This window comes from Electrona antarctica (genome assembly GCF_951216825.1).
Source record: "Electrona antarctica genome assembly, chromosome: 13".
In the NCBI taxonomy this organism is placed as follows: domain Eukaryota; kingdom Metazoa; phylum Chordata; class Actinopteri; order Myctophiformes; family Myctophidae; genus Electrona; species Electrona antarctica.
This window is the reverse complement of record NC_136794.1, coordinates 32,659,372-32,683,370: the sequence shown is the minus strand read 5'-3', so window position 1 is coordinate 32,683,370 and position 23,999 is coordinate 32,659,372. Positions and strand designations below refer to the sequence as shown.

Genomic DNA, 23,999 nt, shown 5'->3' with positions numbered 1-23,999 from the left:
AAGAGGGGAAAATAAAGCTAATAGCCTGCACTCCACCCACTTTAAATAATGGACGTGTTGACATTTTCACACGATGGTGGGATCATAATTGTCATGACTTTGAATTAGGCCTAGTATTGAAATTAGAGTCACTCTCTATTCTCCCTCTCTCTCTGCCCCCTCCCCCTGGCACACACGCACACACACACACACACACACACACACACACACACACACACACACACACACACACACACACACACACACACACTTGTTCTATATTATGACTGAGTATGACGTAGACTTAATAGTCAAAAATGCGTTTAATTTGTGTCTGTTATTTCGTTGTCCCCATTGAAGCGCAGGAAAGGCGAGTGGACACAACAGGGGCCTAGAATGACATCCAGACCCTCTTGTTGAATGCAATGTTGGGAATACCGCCGTGGCGAAGGATGGGCCCTTTCTTTCCAACGACCTGTGTTGTTCTCCTCGCCCTGAACGCCGTCTCTCCAGCCTCCGTCAGTCCGTCAGAGGATTACCCCGTGGCGCCGGACGAGGCGGAGCGGACAAACAATGACAACATCGTCTTCGACGACTACCGGGGGAAAGGCTGTGTGGACGACAGTGGCTTCGTGTACAAACTCGGGGAGCGGTTCTTCCCGGGACACTCGAACTGTCCGTGCGTGTGCACGGAGGACGGGCCCGTGTGCGATCAGCCGGAGTGTCCCAGGATCCACCCCAAGTGCACAAAGGTGGAGCACAATGGATGTTGCCCCGAGTGCAAGGAAGTTAAAAACTTTTGCGAATACCGAGGGAAAAAATACAAAGTCTTGGAAGAATTTAAGGTAAGGAGCCTTAAACTTCGTTTAGAGCCAATTCAAATAATTTGCTTCATTGATGCGTTTGGTTCCATTGTGTCCATAAGTTCATTCAACATGTAGGCTATGCCTATAGGAATCTTTGGAAAAGCATTATTATCCTATTATTTAGTTTAATGTCTGGAGGTCGCAAAGCAGCCATATGCTATTATGGCTGAACCAGTTCGAATCAGCGGTCCGACACGTTAAAATTACCACCGCTGAAGTGCCCTTGAACAAGGCATTGAACCACTACGATGAAATGTGTTCTATGAGCAGGGCCTGGATGGAAACAAGTTCTTGAGCTTACCCTGGGTAAATATAGTAATCATTTCATTTCATTTCATTTCCAGAAAGTAAATGTAACTATACAAATAGCCTTCTCCTGCATGCTCACATTAGGGTATTATGCAATATGGTCAACATCACGATTGCCATTGACCCAAGAGCACTGCACAACGTCTCTGTTGTTGTGTAGATCAGTGCTTTTCAACCAGTGGTCCCCCCATGCTAAATGATGGAGAGTTGGTAAGCCTTATATATCTTTAACTCTTGAGAGTGTAACATGAAACCAAATGGTCCATTTGGTTTCATGTTACACTCTCAAGAGTTGTTAAACATCTGCATTAGTACTTAATTTAAGTCTACACAATTAGAGAATGTATGCCTGTATGAATGCCTGTTATCTCTCCTGGTACCAACATCAATACAGCATGGAATTGTAGACAAAACGTTTTGGGTCTGAGAGGCTAAATTACATCATTTGGTGGTCTGTGGCTCAAATGCAGAATAAATAATGGGCCTTGATATGAAATGGATTGAAAAACACTGGTGTAGATGGTTGGGTAGCATATAGCCTACTCTGAAACAGTCAGGGACCACCAACTTCTTTTTTTTTTTAATGTTTTTTTTTGTGGCTTTCGCCTTTATTTTATATATTTTATGGAGGGACAGACAGTAGGCTGACAGGAAATGGGGAGAGAGATGGGGGGAAGACATGCAGTAAAGGCCGAGATCGGGAGTCGAACCCGCGGCACACTGCCAGACTGGATTACCAGCCAAGGTGCCTGGACCACTGAGCCATGGCCCAGGCCAAGGACCACCAACTTAATATGTATTTTTCTGTGGAACCATCTGGAAAGATTTTGTGCCAGAGATGCTAAATAAGAAAATCAGGATCTTAAAAAATTAAAGAAAAAAGAAAAGAAAATGCAGATATAGGCCTTCATTGCAATTTTGTGAGCTTGTACAATAGGTCTGCTATTTTCAAATGGCCGCTGTGGGTTAACTTATAAAGCACGGTTAGACTGTTTTTGTTGCTATATTAACACATTCAGCTGGGGACCCCACCCCCGCACGCCCCTCAACAACCCCTTGGAAAAGGTTAAGACATGTGCAAATGCGAGTGTTAATTTAACACTCAAGTTTGTGGTATGTGAAGAGTCAAGACATGTGTTTGTGTGGGAGGTATGCATAATGATGGCTGCCTCTCTGAATGACATCACTTGCTCCTCGCTGCTCCAGTCATGCCAACATGCAGCATTTCTAAAGTTCCAAAATGCAGTGCTGATGTTGGGAAACCTTTGCTCTGTGGAGGATCTGCTGACATCAAACCAAGAAGCTGTTAGATGTGTGCTTGTGTGTGTGCGTGCGTTCGTGCATGCGTGTGTGTGTGTGTGTGCGTGCGTGCATGCGACCGTGCATGTGCAGCTGTGCTCCAAGATAGTTTATCTTTCTGGAACATGCATGCATGTAAACCTTGTGCTGTTCTTGATGGAAATCGCTTCCCTTGCAGACATACAACTTACAATTTAGGTGTTTAGCAGATGCTCTTATCCTGTGCTTACAAAGTGCAAGATGGGAGAAAGCAGCTTGAACCTAAAGTATAGTCCACTGGTCCTCAACATGAGGTCCAGCAAACTCAGGAGTCTTTGAGGGAGAACCACAGGGGTCCCCACAACTAAATGATTGATGGTTAGAAACCAAATGGACCCTTAGGTCTTTTCACTTTCTTGTCTGCATGGGGTTATTTTAACTGCTTTTCTGAGCACCCCAGACAGTTTTTATGTTGCTCGATTCAGTATTGAGATATTTGATATTAATTTCTATCAGACACACGGTCACCTATACAAACCCATTAAAAATAGCAGCGAGTGCCGCTCGCTACGAGCTTGTAGATCTGCTATTTTTTTTAAATCATGAAACTGTGCATGGCGCAAACAGCGAACGTATTTAACTCAAATATTTGCTTCTGGGGGGGTCCCTGGAACAACATATTTTCAGATGGGGGTCAGCGGCCAATTACATAGTTTTTGGGGTCCTTGACATGAAAAACTTTGAGAACCAGTGATATCAAAAACACACATCCTTGGGTCTGGTGACTCGTACTGCCCTCCTAAAACGTGACCTGATACGTGAACACTGAAGATTTTACTGTGTATTTTTGGGTCCAAAGATTAAAATAAAATGAAATGGGGGGTCCATGGTATCAAACTCTGAGTCCTTGAAATGAAAAGGGTTGAGAATCCTTAGTTAGTCAACCAACAACAGGTTGAAATGGTAAAGTAAATAGAGTGCCAAGAAAAGAAACAGGTACACAAAAGTATATACATCAAACCTATAGTTTCTCATAGTCCAGAGGCTTAGTGCACATTTTTAGGAGAATAGTGCACTTGCGGATAAAAGCGCCAAATTTTTTATGAGGCTTCTTTATGTCATGCTAAAGGATTTTAGCCTAGGAGCCCTTGTCAAATATCTATTTTAAATATCAAATTGCAAGACTATCAATATCAATGAAATATGTGAAATATGTGAAAATCCGCCTAGTATTTTTCAGACTATATACATCATAAAATGATCAGATTACTTCCAAATGTGATAAAGTTGACTTATTTTGACATATACAAGTCACAGAACATGAAATATCATCAATAACACCTTTATTGCAATGAAGAATACAAATGAATATGCATCATAGTGCGAAACATGTTATAGAGCTGTGCGCATTCTGCCTAGCTGTCACAATTGCATTTGCAAAGTTGGGGAACAGTCCAAATTTGCATTGCTGCATTGGCAGGTATACATCACCTTTACAGGTGCATCTGATCAGCTCTCTGCAAGCTCTGGAAACCTTTGGAATGGTCAGTAAACTAGCACCCATGACCCTTCTTCCTTGGCCCATAGTTTTGTGGAGAAGGAATTATTTGATGGCTTTGTGTGCTGGTGGCCCAGATGCCTGCTTGGTAGACTGCCCGTTTCACATGTGAGTGCACCCTGGGTGGGAGGTAATTTCTCTATCGTTCGATTTTGTTCACAGAAGAGTTATTTTCTTTTTTCGTTGATGGAGCTCAAAGGACTGGATTTGTCGTACAAAATTACTGTCAGTCTTTCAAGCTCCCGGAAGTGCTGGCAGTCAACATCTAGTTGCTGGAAGGGATGCTTTGCCAGATTGACGAATGTTTCTGTCGCAGGCAGCATCATAGGCTTGCCAGGTCCGCCAAGCTGACTTCTTACCCTTTCCAATAATAGCCGGGGAGCGGGAATAGAGATGAACCTGTGATGTCATGACATACTTTTTATTTGTGTTTTTTCTATTAACTTGGTCATTAAGGAACACAGAATGAGAGGTCTGCTCTGACCAAATTAATAGAAAAAAAACACAAATAAAAAGTATGTTATGACATCACAGGTCCTCTCAAATTTTGGGTGACTGGCTCCCCGGCTATTAAGGCATATGTTGTGTCACAACCGGAATATGCGTGAAACATAGGCAGGGCTCGAGATTTGGGTTCCCCTAGGGCCTAGGCTATTGCAGTCTACCAAGCGGGCATCTGGGCCACCAGCACACGAAGCCACCAAGTGATTCCTTCTCCACAGAACTATGGGTGGGTTAAGGAAGAAGGGTCATGGGTGCCAGTTTGGCTGAGCATTCCAGAGGTTTCCAGAGCTTGCAGAGAGCTGATCAGATGCACCTGTAAAGGTGACTGTAGTGTAGTACCTGAAAATGCAGTAATACAAATTTGGACTGTTCCCCACTTTGCAAATGCAATTGTGACAGCTAGGCAGAAAGCACAGCTCTATAACCTGTTTCACACTATGATGCATATCCTTGTACTATAATGGAAAGGGGGAGCAAACCAATATATTTATCCGTCCGGCTTCTCCTACGAAACTTGGCTATTCTGCTCAGCAAGCCATCCTGGGAAGCAGTATAGGGGAAGGCCTCTCGGAGGACATGAACACCCTTTCTTCATACCTGAAGGACTGCCGCCTCAAGCTCAGTGTTGAGAAGACTGTAGCAACAATGTTCCACCTCTACAAAAGGGAAGCAACTCGCCAAATCAACATCATGGTCGACGGTGCCCGGCTACAGTCCCAGTCCTCACCGACATACATGGAGTGAAGCTTGACAGAACACTGTCCTTTAAACAACACCTGGACAGTGTTAAGGGAAAGCCCGTGCCGCTCTGATACAGCATCTAGCTGGCACCACGTGGGGAGTCACCACAAAGACACTGCGCATCTCCACCGAGGCCCTAGTTTTCCCTGCCGCTGAATACTGTGCCTCAGCCTGGAATCGCCCCAGCAGAGGTCAGGCGAGAAGCAGCCACACTGGCCCTCACTCGGAAGGCACAGTTGAGCAAATCTCACCTCCTCCACAAGGTCGTCACGGAGACACCACAGCGTACGCATCTCAAGTCCCGGCGGCCCTTTGCCACACAGGCCCAGGAACTGCTCGGCACAACACCAGCCGACACCTCCAAGGCTTCCTGGGTGAAGGCAAGATGGAAGGACCAGTGGAAGGCAGCAGATCCTTCCAGGCTTCACTGCTACATCGAGGATCTCACAGATGTTCCTGGCCAGCGCCTCCCCCGCAGGGAGTGGACAACCCTCAACCGCCTGAGGTCGGGTGTGGGACGCTTTGGTGCATCCATGCAGAAGTGGGGTCTCACAGACAGTGCCCACTGAGAATGTGGGGATCCATTACAGACTGTGGAACACGTGCTGACCAGCTGCCCCACATACCGGCCACCAAATAGTGATCAAGGCTTAATTGACCTAGACAATGACACACTGGACTGGCTTGCTGCAATGGAGCTGAAGGTCTAAGGACATATACTACAGAAGAAGCACAAACAAATTCTACATGCCACAGGAATCCATCTGCACTACATTGCCTCCGCTCACCTGTCATATGTATTGTACAAATATTGCTTTTGTGTGCCATACTGTTATTGTGCAACATTTTGCTGTGACGCAAATTATATCACAATTTCCACATTCACCGACCCCTCCCCTTTTCACTTCACACACACACACACACACGCACATGCACACGCACACACAGCAGCACGGTATGGTACAGTACAGTATGGTACGGTACGGTACAGTACAGTATGGTACGGTACGGTAACGTACAGTATGGTACAGTAACATACAGTATGGTACATTGCAGTACAGTACAGTATGGTACAGTAACATACAGTATGGTACATTGCAGTACAGTACAGTACAGTACAGTACAGTACAGTACAGTACAGTACAGTACAGTACAGTACAGTACAGTACAGTACAGTACAGTACAGTACAGTACAGTGCAGTCTGGTACAGTACAGTATTGTACAGTACGGTACAGTATGGCACAGTACAGTACGCTACAGTATGGTTCAGTACCGCACCCAAAATGTAGTCTGACTGAACAAGTGGGCACCCTGCACAAGTGGCCACCCGGACAACTGGCCACCTGGATGGTGTGGCGCGAGACCGTCCGATGGCCGGTCGAGTTATAGTTCATTTGTATGTATTCTTCATTGCAATAAAGGTGTTATTGATGATATTTCATGTTCTGTGACTTTAATAATGTCAAAATAAGTCAACTTTATCACATTTGGAAATAATCTGATCATTTTATGATGTATATAGTCTGAAGAATACTAGGCGGATTTTCACATATTTCACATATTGCATTGATAATAATGTCTTGCAATTTGATATTTAAAATAGATATTTGACAAGGGCTCCTAGGCTAAAATTCAATAACTGACCCTAACGAACCATCATGCAAAAAATTACGCTTTTATCCGCAATTGCACTATCCTTTCACTAAGCCTCCGGACTATCAAGAGCATACCATTTTTTAAATATCAAACTGAGTAACCAAACAGCAGAGCAAGCCATACATACAGTATATCTAATTACCAATTAGAATGTACTAGACCCCAAGAAATTACATCTGGCCACAAAAGATCGCAGGATCTACTGAATGTGAAGGTAGCCTACTGGGGGGAAGCCTTATGTGTGTTTTAGGCTCAATATGTCAGTTTGTCACATTCAATAGATCCGGCAATCTTTTGTGGCCAGATGTAATTTCCTGGGGTCTAGTATGACTATAGTAAATAATAAAAATCACACCCATGTGAAGTGAGTGGTGCAACTCCGTGTGGGGGTCCGGGGGGGGGGGGTTCCAGACCCACAGGAACGCACCCAGGGTGCTGGCCCGATTCCGGCGAGCCGCCCCCCGTCCCGAAACGGTTGAGAAATGACAGAGTTACCGTGTGGGGGTCCCTCTACTGTACCCTCTACTGTACTGTACTGTCACTGTACTGTACTGGCACACCCAAAATCACCATATATATAGTTAATATGTGCGTGTGTGTTTGTGTGTGTGTTAGGTTGCGCACAGGTGGTGAAAAACAACCATGCTGTTTTCGTGCTCAGACACACCCAGCCAGCCACCCAGCCACCCACCCAGCCAGCCAGCCACCCACACACATAGCTCCGTAAGGGAGTGGTTGCACCACTCAAAAATAAATTGCTATAACATTTTGTAAAAACATACATATTTAGCCCCATGTTCGAATGCCCCCGCCCCCTGTCAAAAATAGCTACAATCCCTAAAACGAAAGAAAGCAGCAAATAAAAAATACGTAAACACTCGTCTTTTATTTTCTCTAATAACAAACTAAAACATGAAACTTGTTTGAAAAAAACCAATACAGGTAAAAGTACCAATACAAGTAAAAGTCCGGTATTCAAAATTTACAAATACAATACAAATACAAGTATTTGCATTTAAATATACTTAAGTAGCCTACTGAAAGTAAAAGTACTCACTATGCAGAATGAGTCCCATTTTACAAGTTTCCAAATGTATAAAAATGCTTTGAAGACAGCCGATCTACAAGCTCACAATGTGTCACATCATGATGCATTGTGAGCTTGCAAATCTGATATTTTCAAATGTCTGAAATATAGGACTGAACTGAAGTGGTTAGTGTGTTTTGTAATATTAATCAAAATCTACAAAGTAACTAGTAACTAAAGTTTTCATATAATTGTAGTAGGGGTTATGTAAAGTGGGCCATCAGGTAAAATGAGCCAGCTAAGATTTCAGCCTCCTAGCTACTGTGTCTTTAATTTTGTACAGCCAATGACTGCACAAATGTCTTGCCACAACTGTACTTGACTTCAAACAATTGATTTGATTGGCCTATGGTTGCATTGGAGGGAGGAGCAATGCCTCAAAACCAGACTGCATGTCAGTGTTTCCACACCTAAGCGCAAAACGGCCGACAGCCACGAACAGAAGAAGCTGTCCACAGCTTCTTTTTCCGGGTTTTTAGACAGCTGGTGGATGGAAATTAAGCTCCACCTCCGCGGACGACTGCCGCGGAGGAGAGAGTTTCCGGGAATCTGGCCATCGCGCAAGTCGTCCGCGGAGGTGGATCCACCAGCTGTCTAAAAACCCGGAAAAAGAAGCTGCGGACAGCCGAGAACGTCAGCGGCTCTTTAGATAGTGTGGCAGCACCTTGTGGAGTTTACAAGTTGAGTGAGATGGCAGAGAGATTTAACTTGTCAATGATAAGGAATGATACAGCAATGAAAAACAAGTGCACATCTATAAAAATAAAAAAAAACCCATCTTAGCTGATCAGGTGGCTCAATTTACATGAAAATGTAAAATCAAAAAAATATGTGACAGCTTATGTTTCAAAAGCTGTAGGGCCTGAAATATTCTTTTTTTTAATGTAAATGTAACTCAAACATATTGAAAACAGTCAATGTTAATCATAAAACCCAATTTAGTGTCATGTGTCGCTTTTTCTTAGATTCCCAGGCTAATTACCAAAAAGCGGCCCAAATTATTAAGATATTTTCCTGAGGTCATGATTAGTAGAAGTAAAAGTATCAATTGAAAACACTCAAGTAACACTCAAGTAAAAAATACCTCAACATATTGTACAATACTTGAGTAAATGTACAGTAGGCCTACTTGTAACTTTACACCACTGCTATGAGCAATGTCAAATACAGGCTGTTTAACCCACTTAAACTCTATATACTTCATTGACCGGAGTACCCCATGTGGCGTAGCTCCCCTCCTACGTTTTCCCTCTATACACCATATCTTAGTGGAAAATTGCCGATCTACCACCTCATGTTGTTGTTGTTGTGCTGCCAACGAGGTTCAAACAGCTTCATCCAACTGTGTGTGGGCTGTGGATGATCAACATCACCTTAACCCATTACTTTAGCTATTGATGCATGAAGAAGGTCAGTAGACCGAAAGCTTGCAAAATAAATACTTTGATTGTGCGCAGATTTGATTGTGCGCAGATTTGAGTGTGCGGAGCTTCCCTTTATTTTTCTCATTTTCCGTTTGTGACTCCAGCACCTCACTTAATATTTTTCAGCAGATGAGCCGTGGTTCTTTTTACATATATTTTAGCTATTGAAAAATAGCAGATCTACAAGATCATAGCGCGGCACCGAGCTACGTGCTACGAGCTTGTAGATCTGCTATTTTTGAAAAATCGTGAAAACATGTCGCAAATCTTTGAATATATTCTTTTAGAGTGAATGTTTTTAACTCAAATCTTTACTTCTGGGGGTCCCTGGAACAACATATTTTCAGATGGGGGTCCGCAGCCAAATACAGATAATTCTGGGGGTCCTTGACATGCCTTTTTTTGTTTTCTTTTGTCTTGTTCGCCAACTGTCTGTTACATGTCTGTCTTGTGGCAGCGGTGGCCGAACGGATAGCGGCGCGGTCTAGATACCGGAAGGTTCCCAGTTCGAACCAGCCGTCCGACACGTTAAAATTACCACCGCTGAAATGCCCTTGAACAAGGCATCAACCACTACGATGAAATGTGTTCTATGAGCAGGGCCTGGCTGGAAACAAGTTCTTGAGCTTAGCCCAGATACCCTGGGTAAATATAGATTTCATTTCATTTCATTTCATTTCATTTCATTACATGTTTGTCTAATTGCTTAGAAAAGTGTGTATTTCGTAATCTCTGGATCCCCTTGAAAACGAGATGATTCATCTCAAGGGGCTATTCCCAATAAAGAATTTCCAAAAGGTTGATCACCACTGACACAGAAACATAGGTTTTTCAGAAAACTTTTAGGATTTAGAAGACTTTTTTTTAGAATCGCCCTCGGGAAGTGTCAGGGACGAGTGTTAGAGAGACAGGGGCAGATTTTAATTTCTTTTTTGGCAAAAAAAAAAAAAGAAATGCGAAAATAGAGGATCCACAAGCTTTACAAGATTTGTTGATTTGCATTCCTTTCACCATAGTAAAAACTGCATTCTTGGTCTTGAGAGGGCAGTTTTTTACATATGGGTAAATGGCAGGGGCTCAAGCCCCCTTTGAAAAACAACAGAAAGGAGCTTTTCTCATCTTCAAGCCCTATAGTGCCACCGCAAAACAGGAGATCTGCTATTTTCACTTGGGGACTTGGGGAAATGTGTGAAAATCTTCACCTACGGTATAGCAACATGCCCAAAATAGGAATGCGAGTGTTCACATGTTTAAGTGTTTACAAGTTAAGATTTAGCATGATGCACTCATCGAGAGTCCGAAATAAATCAAAACAGCATTAATAATCCTGTTTAGGAATCCTATTACTACTATTAAATCCTAATACTTTTGAGTAATACAAATCGGCTTTTGAAAGTGGATGTAAATGTAGTGGTTTAAATAATTGGATTGAGGTTGGAACGAGAGCTATACTCAAAGAGTAAATGAGGCCTTAAATTAAGCTTACATGTTGAACTTCAAATTAATGGTGGTCTATGACGAGGCGGTGGCAGCAACAAGGGCCAGCAAGAGTATTATATGCACAGCAAAAGCCGGCTTAACCACTTTAACCCTATATAATTAGTTGATTGTGGTCCCTCCAGGGGTCTATAGGTCCCCTCCTTGATTCACTCTACACCCACTCTCTGTGCAGAAAATAGCCAGTCTACATGCTCACGTCAGAATGTTAATTTGCCTGCTCTGAATAGGGACGTTAGGATCCATGTGGTTAATTTAACCCATTTTGACCTGAGATAAGATTCTAAAAATGTCTTCTACATCCTGACAGTTTTCAAAAATAGCAGACCTACAAGCTCGAAGCGCCACTCGGTGGCGCGCTATGAGCTTGTAGATCTGCTATTTTTCAATAGCTAAAGCATAACATAATGCTAACACCAAAAAGGGTTCCCACCCAAAATGGGTTAACTCTGAGAGTGTATACGAATGTCTTCAGATTAAGCTTGAATATTGCCATAGAAATGTTGGATTTACACAGGATATGTTTTTATCATATCCTGTGTTTTGGTAAAGTAAAGTACATACTGTATACAGCCACTTAAACGTTCAATCATTCTAAATTCAACTACGTACATTCAGAGTATTACTTAATTCGTCTGGCTTTAGAGTCACATTGGACTGTGCAAAGTGTACCTGCACCGGATGAGTGCAATTACACACAACTGCAAACACTACTTATTGACTCACTGTAATATTTGTTTTAGGCTAATTTATGAGTCATATGTCAGGGGAATAAAAAAAGGTTCTCATTCATCAAATGTTATTTGAGGAATCGTTTTGATCCTGTGACGAGTGCCCTGAAAGCATACAGGTACATGTTTACGCTGAGAGATAAATTAGAAATCTGGATTGTCTGTGTAGGCATCAGAAGTAGCATTTGTGTGAGGGGCCTTTTATTTTTCCCAGGTACATTTTCACGAGCATATGTTTTTTTTAACATGACAAGCAGTAGGATGAGTCAGAGCATTTCTCTTTCTCAAACACCTGGAGCTAAATGTGGCTTGCTATTGTTTACACAGCTTATTAGCTCTCGGGGGCTTTAACATCAGGCATGAGCGTGGGGACTTCAAGCACAAACTTGATCTACTTATCTATGTCACATTGATAATCCTTGAATATTATATCTGCTATTTTTGCAAGCATTTGAATATTTTAACTTATGACATGCCCAAAATAGGGACAGCTGTTTTGAAAGTGGTTAAGTGACGTAGTGTGATGTTAATCAGGGGATGTGTAAAATCAGCCCTTTTGCCCATGTAGCTAATCTTATGTGACCAGTGTGTTTGCCAACATCAGCCCCAACTCAATGTACACACTCCCCCTGCAAGCATGTGAGCATCTCAGTTTTGAGTCCATCAATAGTGCATCTCACCCTCACAGCCACACTAACCTTGAATTGCGTGGCCGGTAAGGGAAGGACATTTCACGGCACTCAAAAAACGATTCATTTGCTGTTATTGATTTTTCCAGCATTGAAAAAAGACAGCCCTAAAGAGAGGGGAAATCGTGGCTATGAATGGCCACCCAATGTTAATCAGTGAAAAAAAAAACTGATATTACCCAACTGGGAAGGGGCACAGAACTGCTCTAGCAAGGCCATGCGGATTACTCTCAGGACAGCAAGTCTTTGTCAAATACAGCAGTGGTATCTCAACTTAGGGTCCGAGGTCCCCAAAGGAGATTCCTAGGGGTCCCAGAAAATATTTTCTGGGCTGCTCCTTACAGAAAATATTTTCTGTGAACTCCCAGAATGTGTTATTTAAATTGATAATGTTTTGATCATGAAAGGAAAAAAAGACTGCAAAAGCAGACAACCCGCAACACTCCAAATTAGAAGAGTATTCTTATAGAGCGTTGCAGTTCTGCTCCTTTCATGACGACAATTAAGCGTCCGTCATGATTTAAAGACCTGTAAGCCTCGGACAAAGCCAACTCGGATGGTGACAAATCATGACAATAAACACAATCTTTTGGGCCGAACAAATAATTAGAAAGAAGAAAAACAACAAAGAAGTGTTGTACACTGCCCTTTTTTTCTTCTGACCTCATCAAACCCTGTACACTCAAGACACGCTCCATATATTACCAATACAGAATTAATTCCATATGTTGATCTGACCCCCCATGGCAAAGCGCCAGCGCTCATCCAGCAGTCTGCCGTCACCCAGGTGGATGCACGCGACCTCGTCCTTTAGGGATTTAATTTCATCAGCAAATGCAATCAATATATTTGAGAAGATTTAACACGGGACCTCGTTCTTCTCTCCACAACCCGCCTTTGCCAGAACGAGGGAACTCATCTTTCTTTAATTTAATTTAATCCAGTAATTAAAAATAATATTTTAAAAATGTTCTGCTCAAAATGAGACAATCTGGGGTGTTTAGGATCTTAGAAAACATGAAAACTACACCACATGGTTAGTCAGGGAGCCCTTCTTCTTCTTTGGTTTTTCACGCACGTTCTTCTGGCACTGGCGCCCCTTCTTCCCCTAGAGGGCTGGGATGGATTGTGTTTAACTTACAAGCAAGCAATGTACAAACATACAAATAAACACAAGTGTGTTTTTGATACGTCATTTAATAAAACCACTTACAGTAGGCCCTATTAAAACGTTTAGAAAATGACCAACCTACAATGTTCACATGTCACATTGTGACACGTTGAGAGCTTGCACATCTGCTATTTTAGAATGTTTTTGAAAAGGTTTGAAAGCAACACACAGGCTGTGTGAGTTACCGCAGTGGGGGCAGCCATGTTTGTTGTCTGACGCTGTTGAGTGACGGGGCTGATGGCCAATCAGCTTACTACTTGGCTACGTTCGGATTTCCGAACGTAGCTAACACCGTCGTCGGGAGAGACTCCAGACCTGAATCGCCAGAACATATTTTCTACCGATGTATCGGTCTGGCCCTAATTTGGTGGACCTTGACAACTAAAAGGCTGGGGAATACACAGCATCCAGCGACAGCCTGGAGTACTTCAGTCAGGAAATGAACGGCCTGGCACCCTGCAGTGTTCAAGGAAATCAAACACTCCCCACAGTGTCTGAGAATAGAGACCCAATTAAAAGATGCCGACAGGTTAACCTTTGGTGCAGGCCTCGTGGCATTTATTTGGATGTGATCCTGGGGAGTTGTGTGCAGCTCTGTATTTGCATTCGACAGCAGGAGAGGATCTGCATTGACAAGAAAGGACCTCACATATAATAAATAGAGCAGTGGTTCTCAAACCGTTTCACCTCAAGGACCCCCAAATTGAATGTATTTGACCGCAAATACCCCATCTCTCAAGATTTTGTATATATATATATATATATATATATATATATATATATAAGATCTCTACAGTACAAGCATACAACGCAAGCTTTCAGATATAGGCTATTTCCGAATAGCCAAATTATATAATAGGCTTGCTTAAACTGACTTTGATGCTGTATCAACTCATTTTAGCTGGGGACCCATTGGACCCCTGGGTGTCCCCCGGGCCCCACTTTGAGACCCACTGCAATACAACATCGCCCTTGTTCGCCATCATTACAGTGATTCTCATCACATAACACAACAGAAAGGTCAGCCATTAAGTGACACTTACATAATGCTGAGAGCCGACATTGTGTCAGTGTTTTCAAGGGCCATTCACTCCACGTATAGCGTTGGACATGTGGTACATTGTTGGACTTCCATTTGTATAATTCTAAGCCTGGTTTGCCTCATGCAGTACATCAGCAACACATGACAGTGAAGCCCAGTTTTGCAGGGCAAAACTACTTTTACAGCTTCCCCCAAGCAGATGACGGCTCAGATGGCTCTGATGAGCACACAGGGGCATCTGTTATGGGTTAAGTGTTTTGGACAGGGAGGGACAATTTGACACGTAGACGTAGACTGAGCCGAGGGTGACCTTCCAATTCCCAGATGGCCTACATACAGTATAGTATACCCATTCATCTACAATACAGAACAGCCGGACTGTATCAGTGATGCAGTCAGTGGCGTTTCCAGGAATTACATTTTGGGCAGGCAAGAATTATATTTTGGACAGGCAAGATGTGTTAATTGTCGTCTCCCCGCGCACAATCGTAGCACTAAAGGTTTTCAAGGAGATATACCTGCCAGACGAGTAGTATACAAAGGCTGAAAGGCTTGCATTTACATTCCAATGGGTGATTGAGGGTCGCGCTCTACCGCGACGGCCAATCAGCTGTCCATTAATAGTTCTCAGGTCTTGTTTTTGTCTTCTTTTTTTCTCATTGTATGGATTTTGGCCAGGCCAGAAATGGATTTGGACAGGCGGACGCCTGCCCTCGCCTTATTGTAGATACGCCTCTGGATGCAGTGTTGTTTTGCTGTCCATTACTGCCCTGAGAGAGCTATACCACTCACTCTAGGCATTTCACAGGGATTTCATAGGTATTCCGCTTAGAGATACTGCAGGGGGGCCCAACAAATCATTATTGTTCGGCCCGAAAAACTGCGTTTGTTTTCATGAGTTGTCACGATCCGAGTTGGCTTTGACCGAGGCGTACAGGTATTTAAATGAATACTATATGAAACGTCTATGGAAAAAAATAATTGGAAATTGTATTCTGGGCCGCTCGTCGGGGGCGGGACTGCAACGCTGTATAACATCCCCATTGTGAGGAGAACCTTAGCCAAAGGGGTTTGGTGTAGATAGAAAAAAATAACAAGTACAGAGTGAAATGTCAAGTATTGATGGTTTAAGTGCATGGTTAAGAGTCTGAAAATACACATTAACATGAATCCAACATCAAACTATATACATTTCTATACTATACAAAACAATACAATCTATGATAATGTTTAATCTTCAACACAAATCTGTACAATATGTAGTGGGGGTCCCTTCTCTCTCTCTCTCTCTGATAGTAATATAGCTACTGCTATATTACTATCACTAGTACTATTTTCATAGAGTGTTCACTTTAGGGCTGCACTGTCTTGTCTTTTTCTATGTGGCTGTATGCCAAGTAGTAATTTCACATCATTCACTCTTACAGTGTATACAGTATGTATGTGCTGCACAAAAGTGTCTGTGTTTGTATGTGCATGCATGCGTGCGTGCGTGCGTGCGGGGGGGGGGGGGGGGGGGGGGGGGCGGGTGGAGGTAGTAGTAGGCTAGGCAACATAGTGTCAATCATTCACTGACTATCTGATCAAGATTATCTCTCATCTATTATCTCAAATAGACCCTTGGCCTATAGATTGGTGTCAGAGACAATAGTGACACGTTTCACTATTTGAAAGGAACATGGCAAGTACATGAAGTAAAAAAAAAACCACCACATTCCAGAACACATTAAAATTCACTATGTCGTCATGCCACTTTGTGTTTTGGCATCAGCCGAACCCGGCAGCGTGCGTTTTGTCTGCGTCTCTGTCCTCAGGCTGCAGGCAGTGTGTGAGCTGAACCTCTTTGAACCACTTACTGTAAACCCTATATACTTCATTGACCGCGGTTCCCGGAGGGTCTGTACTCTTTTTATTTCCCTCAGCTGAATGAGGTGCACAACTAAAAAGCATTCTCAGTGGTGCTGAAGCAGTGCATGCTTCCGCACAACAACAACAACAAAAGAGAGCGTCTCGAAATAAGGTGCTGTGTGTGTGGTGGCAGTGGCACCACCACTAGCCAGCCCTTGGCTTATAGGGCACGTGTGCCACTGAGAAAAAGGGAGCAGTGTAGCATGTCTGTTCAGGAAAACGTCTGGCCCCAGCCTCGCTTCAATCAAGAACCAAGAGACATAGCTTTCGTCTCTGCAGAACAAGCAGAATAATTCCTCATTTAAAAGCTAACAGAGTTTACTGATTCATTGTTACAATAAGATAACTGTCGAAATCTGCCATCTAAATACTTTTTATAAATCCTCAGGACACAGATCCAAATGTATTCAGTCAGTGCAATCATTGACTAATGTGTAGAAAAATACGGAGGAAAAATGACTTTTTGAAGTCCTATAGGAAATTAAAAAAATCATAGTCTCAGATTACTTATAAATGTGAATTTAAAATGCTCACACAGCTTTGCATAACTTGACATGATTACTGAAAACTAGATTAGATGAATGCACACATGCGCAGCCGTGTGCACACTCATAATAACCAATCCTGGGTAAACGCGTACGCACGCACGCGCGCACGCACGCACACACGCACACACACACACACACACACACACACACACACACAATTAGTGACTTCTCTTGCTCTTCATCAGTGACACCTATGAGAGGAAACAGCTATAAAAAGCTGCAGCGATGAGTAACTCAAATTGATTTTCCTATCCAATCTGCCTAAAGGCAAAAAAACTGTTTTAATTTGAAGAAGTGATCAAGAGCAAACAAGTAGGCCAGAAGCAACTTTCAAGACAGTTTTTCCTCAAGAACTAAGACAGGTTTAAAAGCAGTCCTTGCAAAAAAAAAGAACATTCCTCCTCTTAACATCTATCAAACAACCCACCACCTCCATTCCTTCCCCTGATGTGCTGAACTCCCTGACTGCTGATAACATGCAGCTCTGACACGGGTGACACCAGCTTCCAGTTTGACTGTCAAAGCACTAACCCTTTATCTGTTAGCTGCCTGCATGAGCTCCCTTTGACCATGTTGTCTGGCTTCAGTGTACGTTTACTCTGCTGTTTACCCGCTCGAAGGTTGGCTTTTAAGCAGTTATTTTGCCTCCTCCTACAGTAAAGTCGGAGTGAAACTGGAGGGGCGTGACAGCCGACTCACTCATACAGTATACCGGGGTGAATGGGATTGGGGGGGACTTTGTCTGAGCATCACAAAAACATCCTGCGGCACTTCTGAATTCGGTGTCGGTGTTGAGGCAGGGCTGAGGCATGCATAACTGACACAAAAGTTTTCATTAAAGACTTGAATGCCACTGAATACTGAGTTGATCGCTGCTGTATCACAGGTGCATGTTATTTATTGTCTCGGCCGAAGGCATGGGGAGAGAGTATGTTTTGCACTCCGTCCGTGTGTGTGTGTGTGTGTGTGTGTGTGTGTGTGTCCGTCCTTCCGTCCGTCCGTTACCAGCTAATCTCCGGCACCGTTAACCTGGTCGATGCCAAACTTTGCACACACACTCCCTGGATGCCAACGATGAACCTCTGCCCCACATTTTCCAGAACGGCCTGTTATAGCGCCACCATGAGGCAGCTTTTCACATTTTTTACCTAAAACTGCACCGATCTGCGTGAAACGTTGCATGCACACTCCCTAGAGGCCAAGGACAAACCTTTGACCTGCATTTTCCGCATCTGCCTTTTATAGCGCCACCAGGAGGCCGACTTTTGTAAAACACATTTTTTTATATTACTCCTCCAGATTCTGTCCAAAAATCTCACAAATCGTTACACAGTATCTCTATGGTCATGTGCTCAAGTCGGATCTGTCCGATATTTTATATTCCATCCTAATTGGCTATAATTGGCTTTCACAGTTTGCAAGATTGCCCCGTTTTGAACAAAAGCCTCAAATCATGAACGCAGCATGCAATTTACGTGAAATCTTTCACACATTTTCTTACTAGGCTGAGGAATATATCCCACCCTTTTCACATTGGCCTGTTATAGCACCACCAACAGGTTGATTTTTGCAAAACACATTTTTGGAACAAAATGCCTCAAATCATCCAATTGCCATCAAAGGCGTACCTTTTCACCTTGGCCTATTATAGCGCCACCAGGAGGCCACAACCTGACCTGCCCTGGTGGAGACCTGTGCCCCGAGGGGCACTTTTTCTAGTTATTATTATAATTAAGCCATTTAGACCGGCTGCCATGGCACCATTACTTTATCGCCAGGAATGCATGCACTTCTCCTTGATTTTACTCGGTACTTGCTTTCTGCGATTCTACCAATAATCATTAATCTTTGAGCCATGCATCCGAGTTTTGCGGGGACAAACAAAGAATCACGTTCCCCTGTTTCATTCTAGGACATGACGTATGTGTAGGCAGAAGAATATAGGGCTTGTGTGGTTTATCTTTGTTATTTTTTGTAAAAAACACAGTAATTTAGTTGTAAGATTACTTGGAAGTGGTCTATCTGGTAGTATAGTTTGCAATGTAATGTATATATTTTCACAGAAAAAGGATTAAAAGAGAAAGAGACTGGCAGTATCCATAGCAATTATATTTGGTTTGGAACTCATATGAGCACCATTATGATACAGTCCACAGACGTGAGATTCCAAATCCTACACAGGTTGTTATAACAACGGCCCGCTTCTGTGGCCAATGCGGAAGTGCCTCTCGCCTACAACAACTGCGGACTAGACCTAAATATATAATTCTATGGACTAGACCGCGACGGAGGCCCGCCGTCTCAAGCAAACTTGTGCCACGTGAGACATTATCGAGCGAGCTAAAGCAAGTGAGTTGCCGTGTCGAACGTTACAAAGTCGAGCCGACTGAGGGGCGTTCGAGTTGCGACCCGATAGGCAGAGAATAGTAAATCATGTTCTAGCGAGAGCGTTTTCCCAGAGTGCCACTCGAAGAGGCTACTGGCCAATCACAAGTGCACTGGCCAATCACAGTGCGTCCTTGCACAACCCGTTTAGGCTTTCCAAGGACGCAGTTAAGACAAACAAACAGACAGGCCATAGGATACAAATATGATGCTCCTGGAAGTGCTGTATGACACCATAAGAATAACAAGTACGTTGTCACATTGAGCGGTATTGACTGTCACCAGTGCCTTTACCATCGCACTTTATGTGGCACCACGATTTGACAGAAACCTCTCACTAAGGAAAACAAACGATAGCTTAAGCAGGTTTAGTCATGCATCACTAATGTGGCCCTCAAGGACTATATACAATAACAAATTTTCTCCTTTTTTAGTCTCTCTCTAAAGATTGTAATGCATCTTCTGAGGAAAAGGGTGTCTTTGTTTGCCAAATATAGATTTCAAATGACAGTTTTCTGCACGTTTTATAGTAATTCCCTTCTCCATGGCTTTGGCAGCTGGTCAAATATTAATAAAAAAATTAGTTAGTTGGATCCATACCATCCATTTAACTAATTGTACCACCTGGAACTCCAATCGTGAGTTCATGTTTGTAAATGTCTCTGCTCCCACAATTAGCTACTTTGGACTGACGCGTATCAGAGCATCTGGTAATTCCTGTGCAATAGCATTCTGCTCATCAATTCTACTGTACTCTGCTGTCCAAATAACTATCACATGGATGGTACAAACAAATATGATTTTACCAGGCTCAGGATCAACATTACACTAAATATTCAATTCAATTCAAAAAGGCATTATTGGCATGAGAAAACGTACGTTAAAATTGACAAAGCAAAAATATCCTGATAGGTTGAGATAAATATCTCAACCTATAACAAATTGTGTTTGTCATAAGACACATCTGCTTCAACAACAAGATGGAGATTCAGTGCTGCTAAGGTGCAGGTAACAGATTATGTTCAGCTTGTCACAGATTTATGAGTGAAACATACTGTATATTTTACTGTAGATCAGACCCTTATTTGTAACCATACACATACATAGCCAATTTGTAAAATAAGCTACAGTATTCTTACTTTAATTCCCTGACTAAGCATATCTGCTGTGACTCAACATAATCTTGATTGAACATGGGTTTTGGCCGCTGGCTATTTGGTATCAGTATAAAGCCAGTTGTGAATGTGATTGCTATTATATTTTTCACAGACCCAAAGCACCCTAATTTCACTCGACAGGCAATCAGTCTTGCCAGTAAGCCCCATGTACAGTACTAGTGTAACCACACACCTTCTTTTCTCCTGCAGGATAGGTTCCCAAACCTCGCCTCAGAGTGCAGATATTCTCATTGAAGCAACAGACAAGAGAATCATTAGTTTGAGATAATCCAAAAACACGGCAATTACACCGTATTACATGGTTTAAACGCCTCAGACGTGTAGGGAGGTCTCGCTTCTTACCCCCGGTGTTCCTCTACTGACCCTGGCTCCCACCCTCTCCTGACCCTGTGTTCCTCTACTGACCCTGGCTCCCACCCTCTCCTGGCCCCCGGTGTTCCTCTACTGACCCTGGCTCCCACCCTCTCCTGGCCCCCCCGGTGTTCCTCTACTGACCCTGGCTCCCACCCTCTCCTGGCCCCCGCAGACGCAGCCCTTCAGGCTGATACCCCCGGTGTTCCTCTACTGACCCTGGCTCCCACCCTCTCCTGGCCCCCGCAGACGCAGCCCTTCAGGCTGATACCCCCGGTGTTCCTCTACTGACCCTGGCTCCCACCCTCTCCTGGCCCCCGCAGACGCAGCCCTTCTTACCCCCCGTGTTCCTCTACTGACCCTGGCTCCCACCCTCTCCTGGCCCCCGGTGTTCCTCTACTGACCCTGGCTCCCACCCTCTCCTGGCCCCCGGTGTTCCTCTACTGACCCTGGCTCCCACCCTCTCCTGGCCCCCGCAGACGCAGCCCTTCAGGCTGACAGGCGGTGAGCCTGTCTCCTCCATATGCATGAATCAATATCTTCTGCTGTTTTAATTGGCATGCTACCGCATGGACGGGTGAGAGGGGCAGCAACCTGTAGTAATGTTAAACACTGCCATTTGGAGAGCATTTCCTTGCATTTCGCTGGTGAAAGAATACAAACTCTTTGACCACTTGTCTTAAACCCTATATACTTTGTTGAATGGAAGGGTCCGTACATGGTTCTCTTTTTTATGGTAATTAAATAAACTAGATGGATGGATGAGGGGGATTTGGAAGGAGGAAGTGAGGGCAGCTATTAAGAGGGTGAAAAATGGACAGTTGGTCCAGATGACATACCCAACCCAGTCTACCATTATAAATAAACACTCAAACCCACAGTTCCACCAAGGCTCGTGAAAATAGTAATAATATTACTTTTGGAAAAAAGTAAATGTAATATTATTACTCAAAATGTGAAAGTAACTAGTTAAGTTACATATTACTGGAAAAAAGTAATAATATTACTGAAAGTAATATATTACTTAAGTTACTTGACAACACTGCATACCGGTGGTGGAGTTCCTCACTAGATTGTAGTGATCTTGGAAGGCAAGAGGATGCCTGAACAGTTGAAAAACAGAGTGTTTGACATTGACATTGCTTGTTGATATTGATGAAAAAATTGCCACGTGTATCAGGGGCTTTAAGCCCCTGATACACGTGGCAATTTTTTCGTCAATATCAAGGTCTAAAAGATTGATGAGCCACAGCATACAGCTATGGGAAAGAGCACTGGACGTTAGGCTAAGAGAAGAGGTGACAATTAGCGAGTAGCAGAAAGGGTTTATGCCAAGGAATAGCACAGACACTGTTCGCCATGCGAGTGTGTAGAATACATGGAGAAGGTCAGAAGGAGTTACACTTTTGTCTTTGTGGACTTAGAACAAGCAGGTGCCGGAGTGAGGAGTTTGGTAGGAGTGACGGTTTCAAGGTGGGGATGGGCTTACATAAAGGATTGTCTACGAGCCCTTTCTTTTTTGCATTGGTAATTGGACAGGCTGACAGAGTTAGGCAGGAGGCACCGTGGACTATGATATGCGCAGGCCACATTACATTATGATATGTAGTGAGAATTGTAAGACAGAATATGTGTGCTTGAACGAGAGAGAGAGAGAGGATAGTGAGGATGGAAGGAGTATAGAGGTGGCAAAGGTGAAGGAGTTTAAATACCTGGGGTAAACTATCCAAAGTAATGAGGAGTGTGGAAGAGAGATTCTTATTTAGGAGTGCAAAGGAATATGAAATGTGACACTCAGGGCAGTATTATGCGTGTCTTAAGTACCAGGTCTTATTACTTAACTTCTGTAGTAGTAGAAAAATCACACCCGTGTGAGATAAGGGGTTGCTCTTATCATTATACATCATCAGACATCATCTCATGAACAACTGCATTTATGTGATTGGTTAGGCGATTTGCTCGTCTACATGTGACGTATATTTTCCCTTCATTGTCAATGGCATTTAATGTTTGTGTTGCCACAAATTTATGTCATATTTGAGGCACATATGACCTAATTTCTCAATTCATTGTCAATGGCAAATATGAGACATGTGGGGACAAAAGCTGTATATAGAAGGGGCTAGAGCCCCTCACAAAAGTACACTATGTGAAGTGAGGGGCGCTCTTAGCCAATCAAATCATCACATTCCGTGCTACAAACACATTCCGTGCTCAAACACACCTACACACACACCTACAAAGCTGTGCATAGGAGAAAAAGTGTTTTGAAGTAAATGCAAAATTACGGAAAAATCTTGTTAGGCAGAAATGTGTGTGGCCTATATGGGGAGTTATGTCATGATCCAAGGAATCCAGGGCAAAGTAAATGTTGATAGTGCAACCTACAGTATGGTTCATGAGTTATAGGCCAAAATGTAAAGCAGTCTGGTATAGCTCCACTATGAGGTTAACAGAAAAATAAAAAATGTGGGTAGTGTGCAGAAAACGTTTGATGACGATCAGTCCAACAGTTTGCGAAATTAGTTGCACATAGACACAAACATAATCGCTGCCGCCCAGTGTTAATAATAATTATTACTTAGTGTTAAAGTCTATACCAGTGTCAGTTAAGCCTCAGTGAGAAACCACAGAAAGTCTGGTTTAAGACACTCAAGCTCCCACAGAGAGCTTAGATAAAATAAAAAAAAGAATACTAAAAATGAAAATCCTGTCACAGCTCAGTTGAGACCGAAGGCTCATTCTTGTTATGAAGCAATGAGCAGGACAACAGTGACATCACTTGAACTGGAGGAATAATGGAATAACGGGGGCTAACTGTGTCACACATTCGCTTCTCAATCTTATTTTCCCCGGTGATCTGCTGCAGTCACCTCACTATACTCACTTTCCTCCCAGCTGGATTGTGAACAGAACGAAAGGGGAAATGAGCAGAAAGGTAATGTTAGCACAGAAAGTGCTGCTGGAGCTCGCATGAGTGCAGCTGGGAGGGACTGTCGATGATGGCAAGACTAAGAGAAGAGATAAGATAAGATAAACCTTCATTGATCGCTGGAGGGAAATGTGGGTGTCATAGCAGCAGCAGCAGTAAGAGTG

At 43.2% G+C, this 23,999-nt stretch overlaps 1 protein-coding gene across 1 annotated transcript in view; it reads left to right on the top strand.

The window, feature by feature from the left end:
• Positions 1–431: 431 nt before the first annotated feature.
• vwc2l (von Willebrand factor C domain containing 2 like) overlaps positions 432–23,999 on the top strand; it is a gene marked incomplete at both ends in the record, with an annotated part of 35,992 nt that continues 12,424 nt past the window's right edge. Inside the window, one exon of the mRNA XM_079518407.1 lies at positions 432–824. Within this exon, the coding sequence (XP_079374533.1) occupies positions 432–824 (393 nt within the window). The remainder of the gene's footprint in view (positions 825–23,999) is intronic.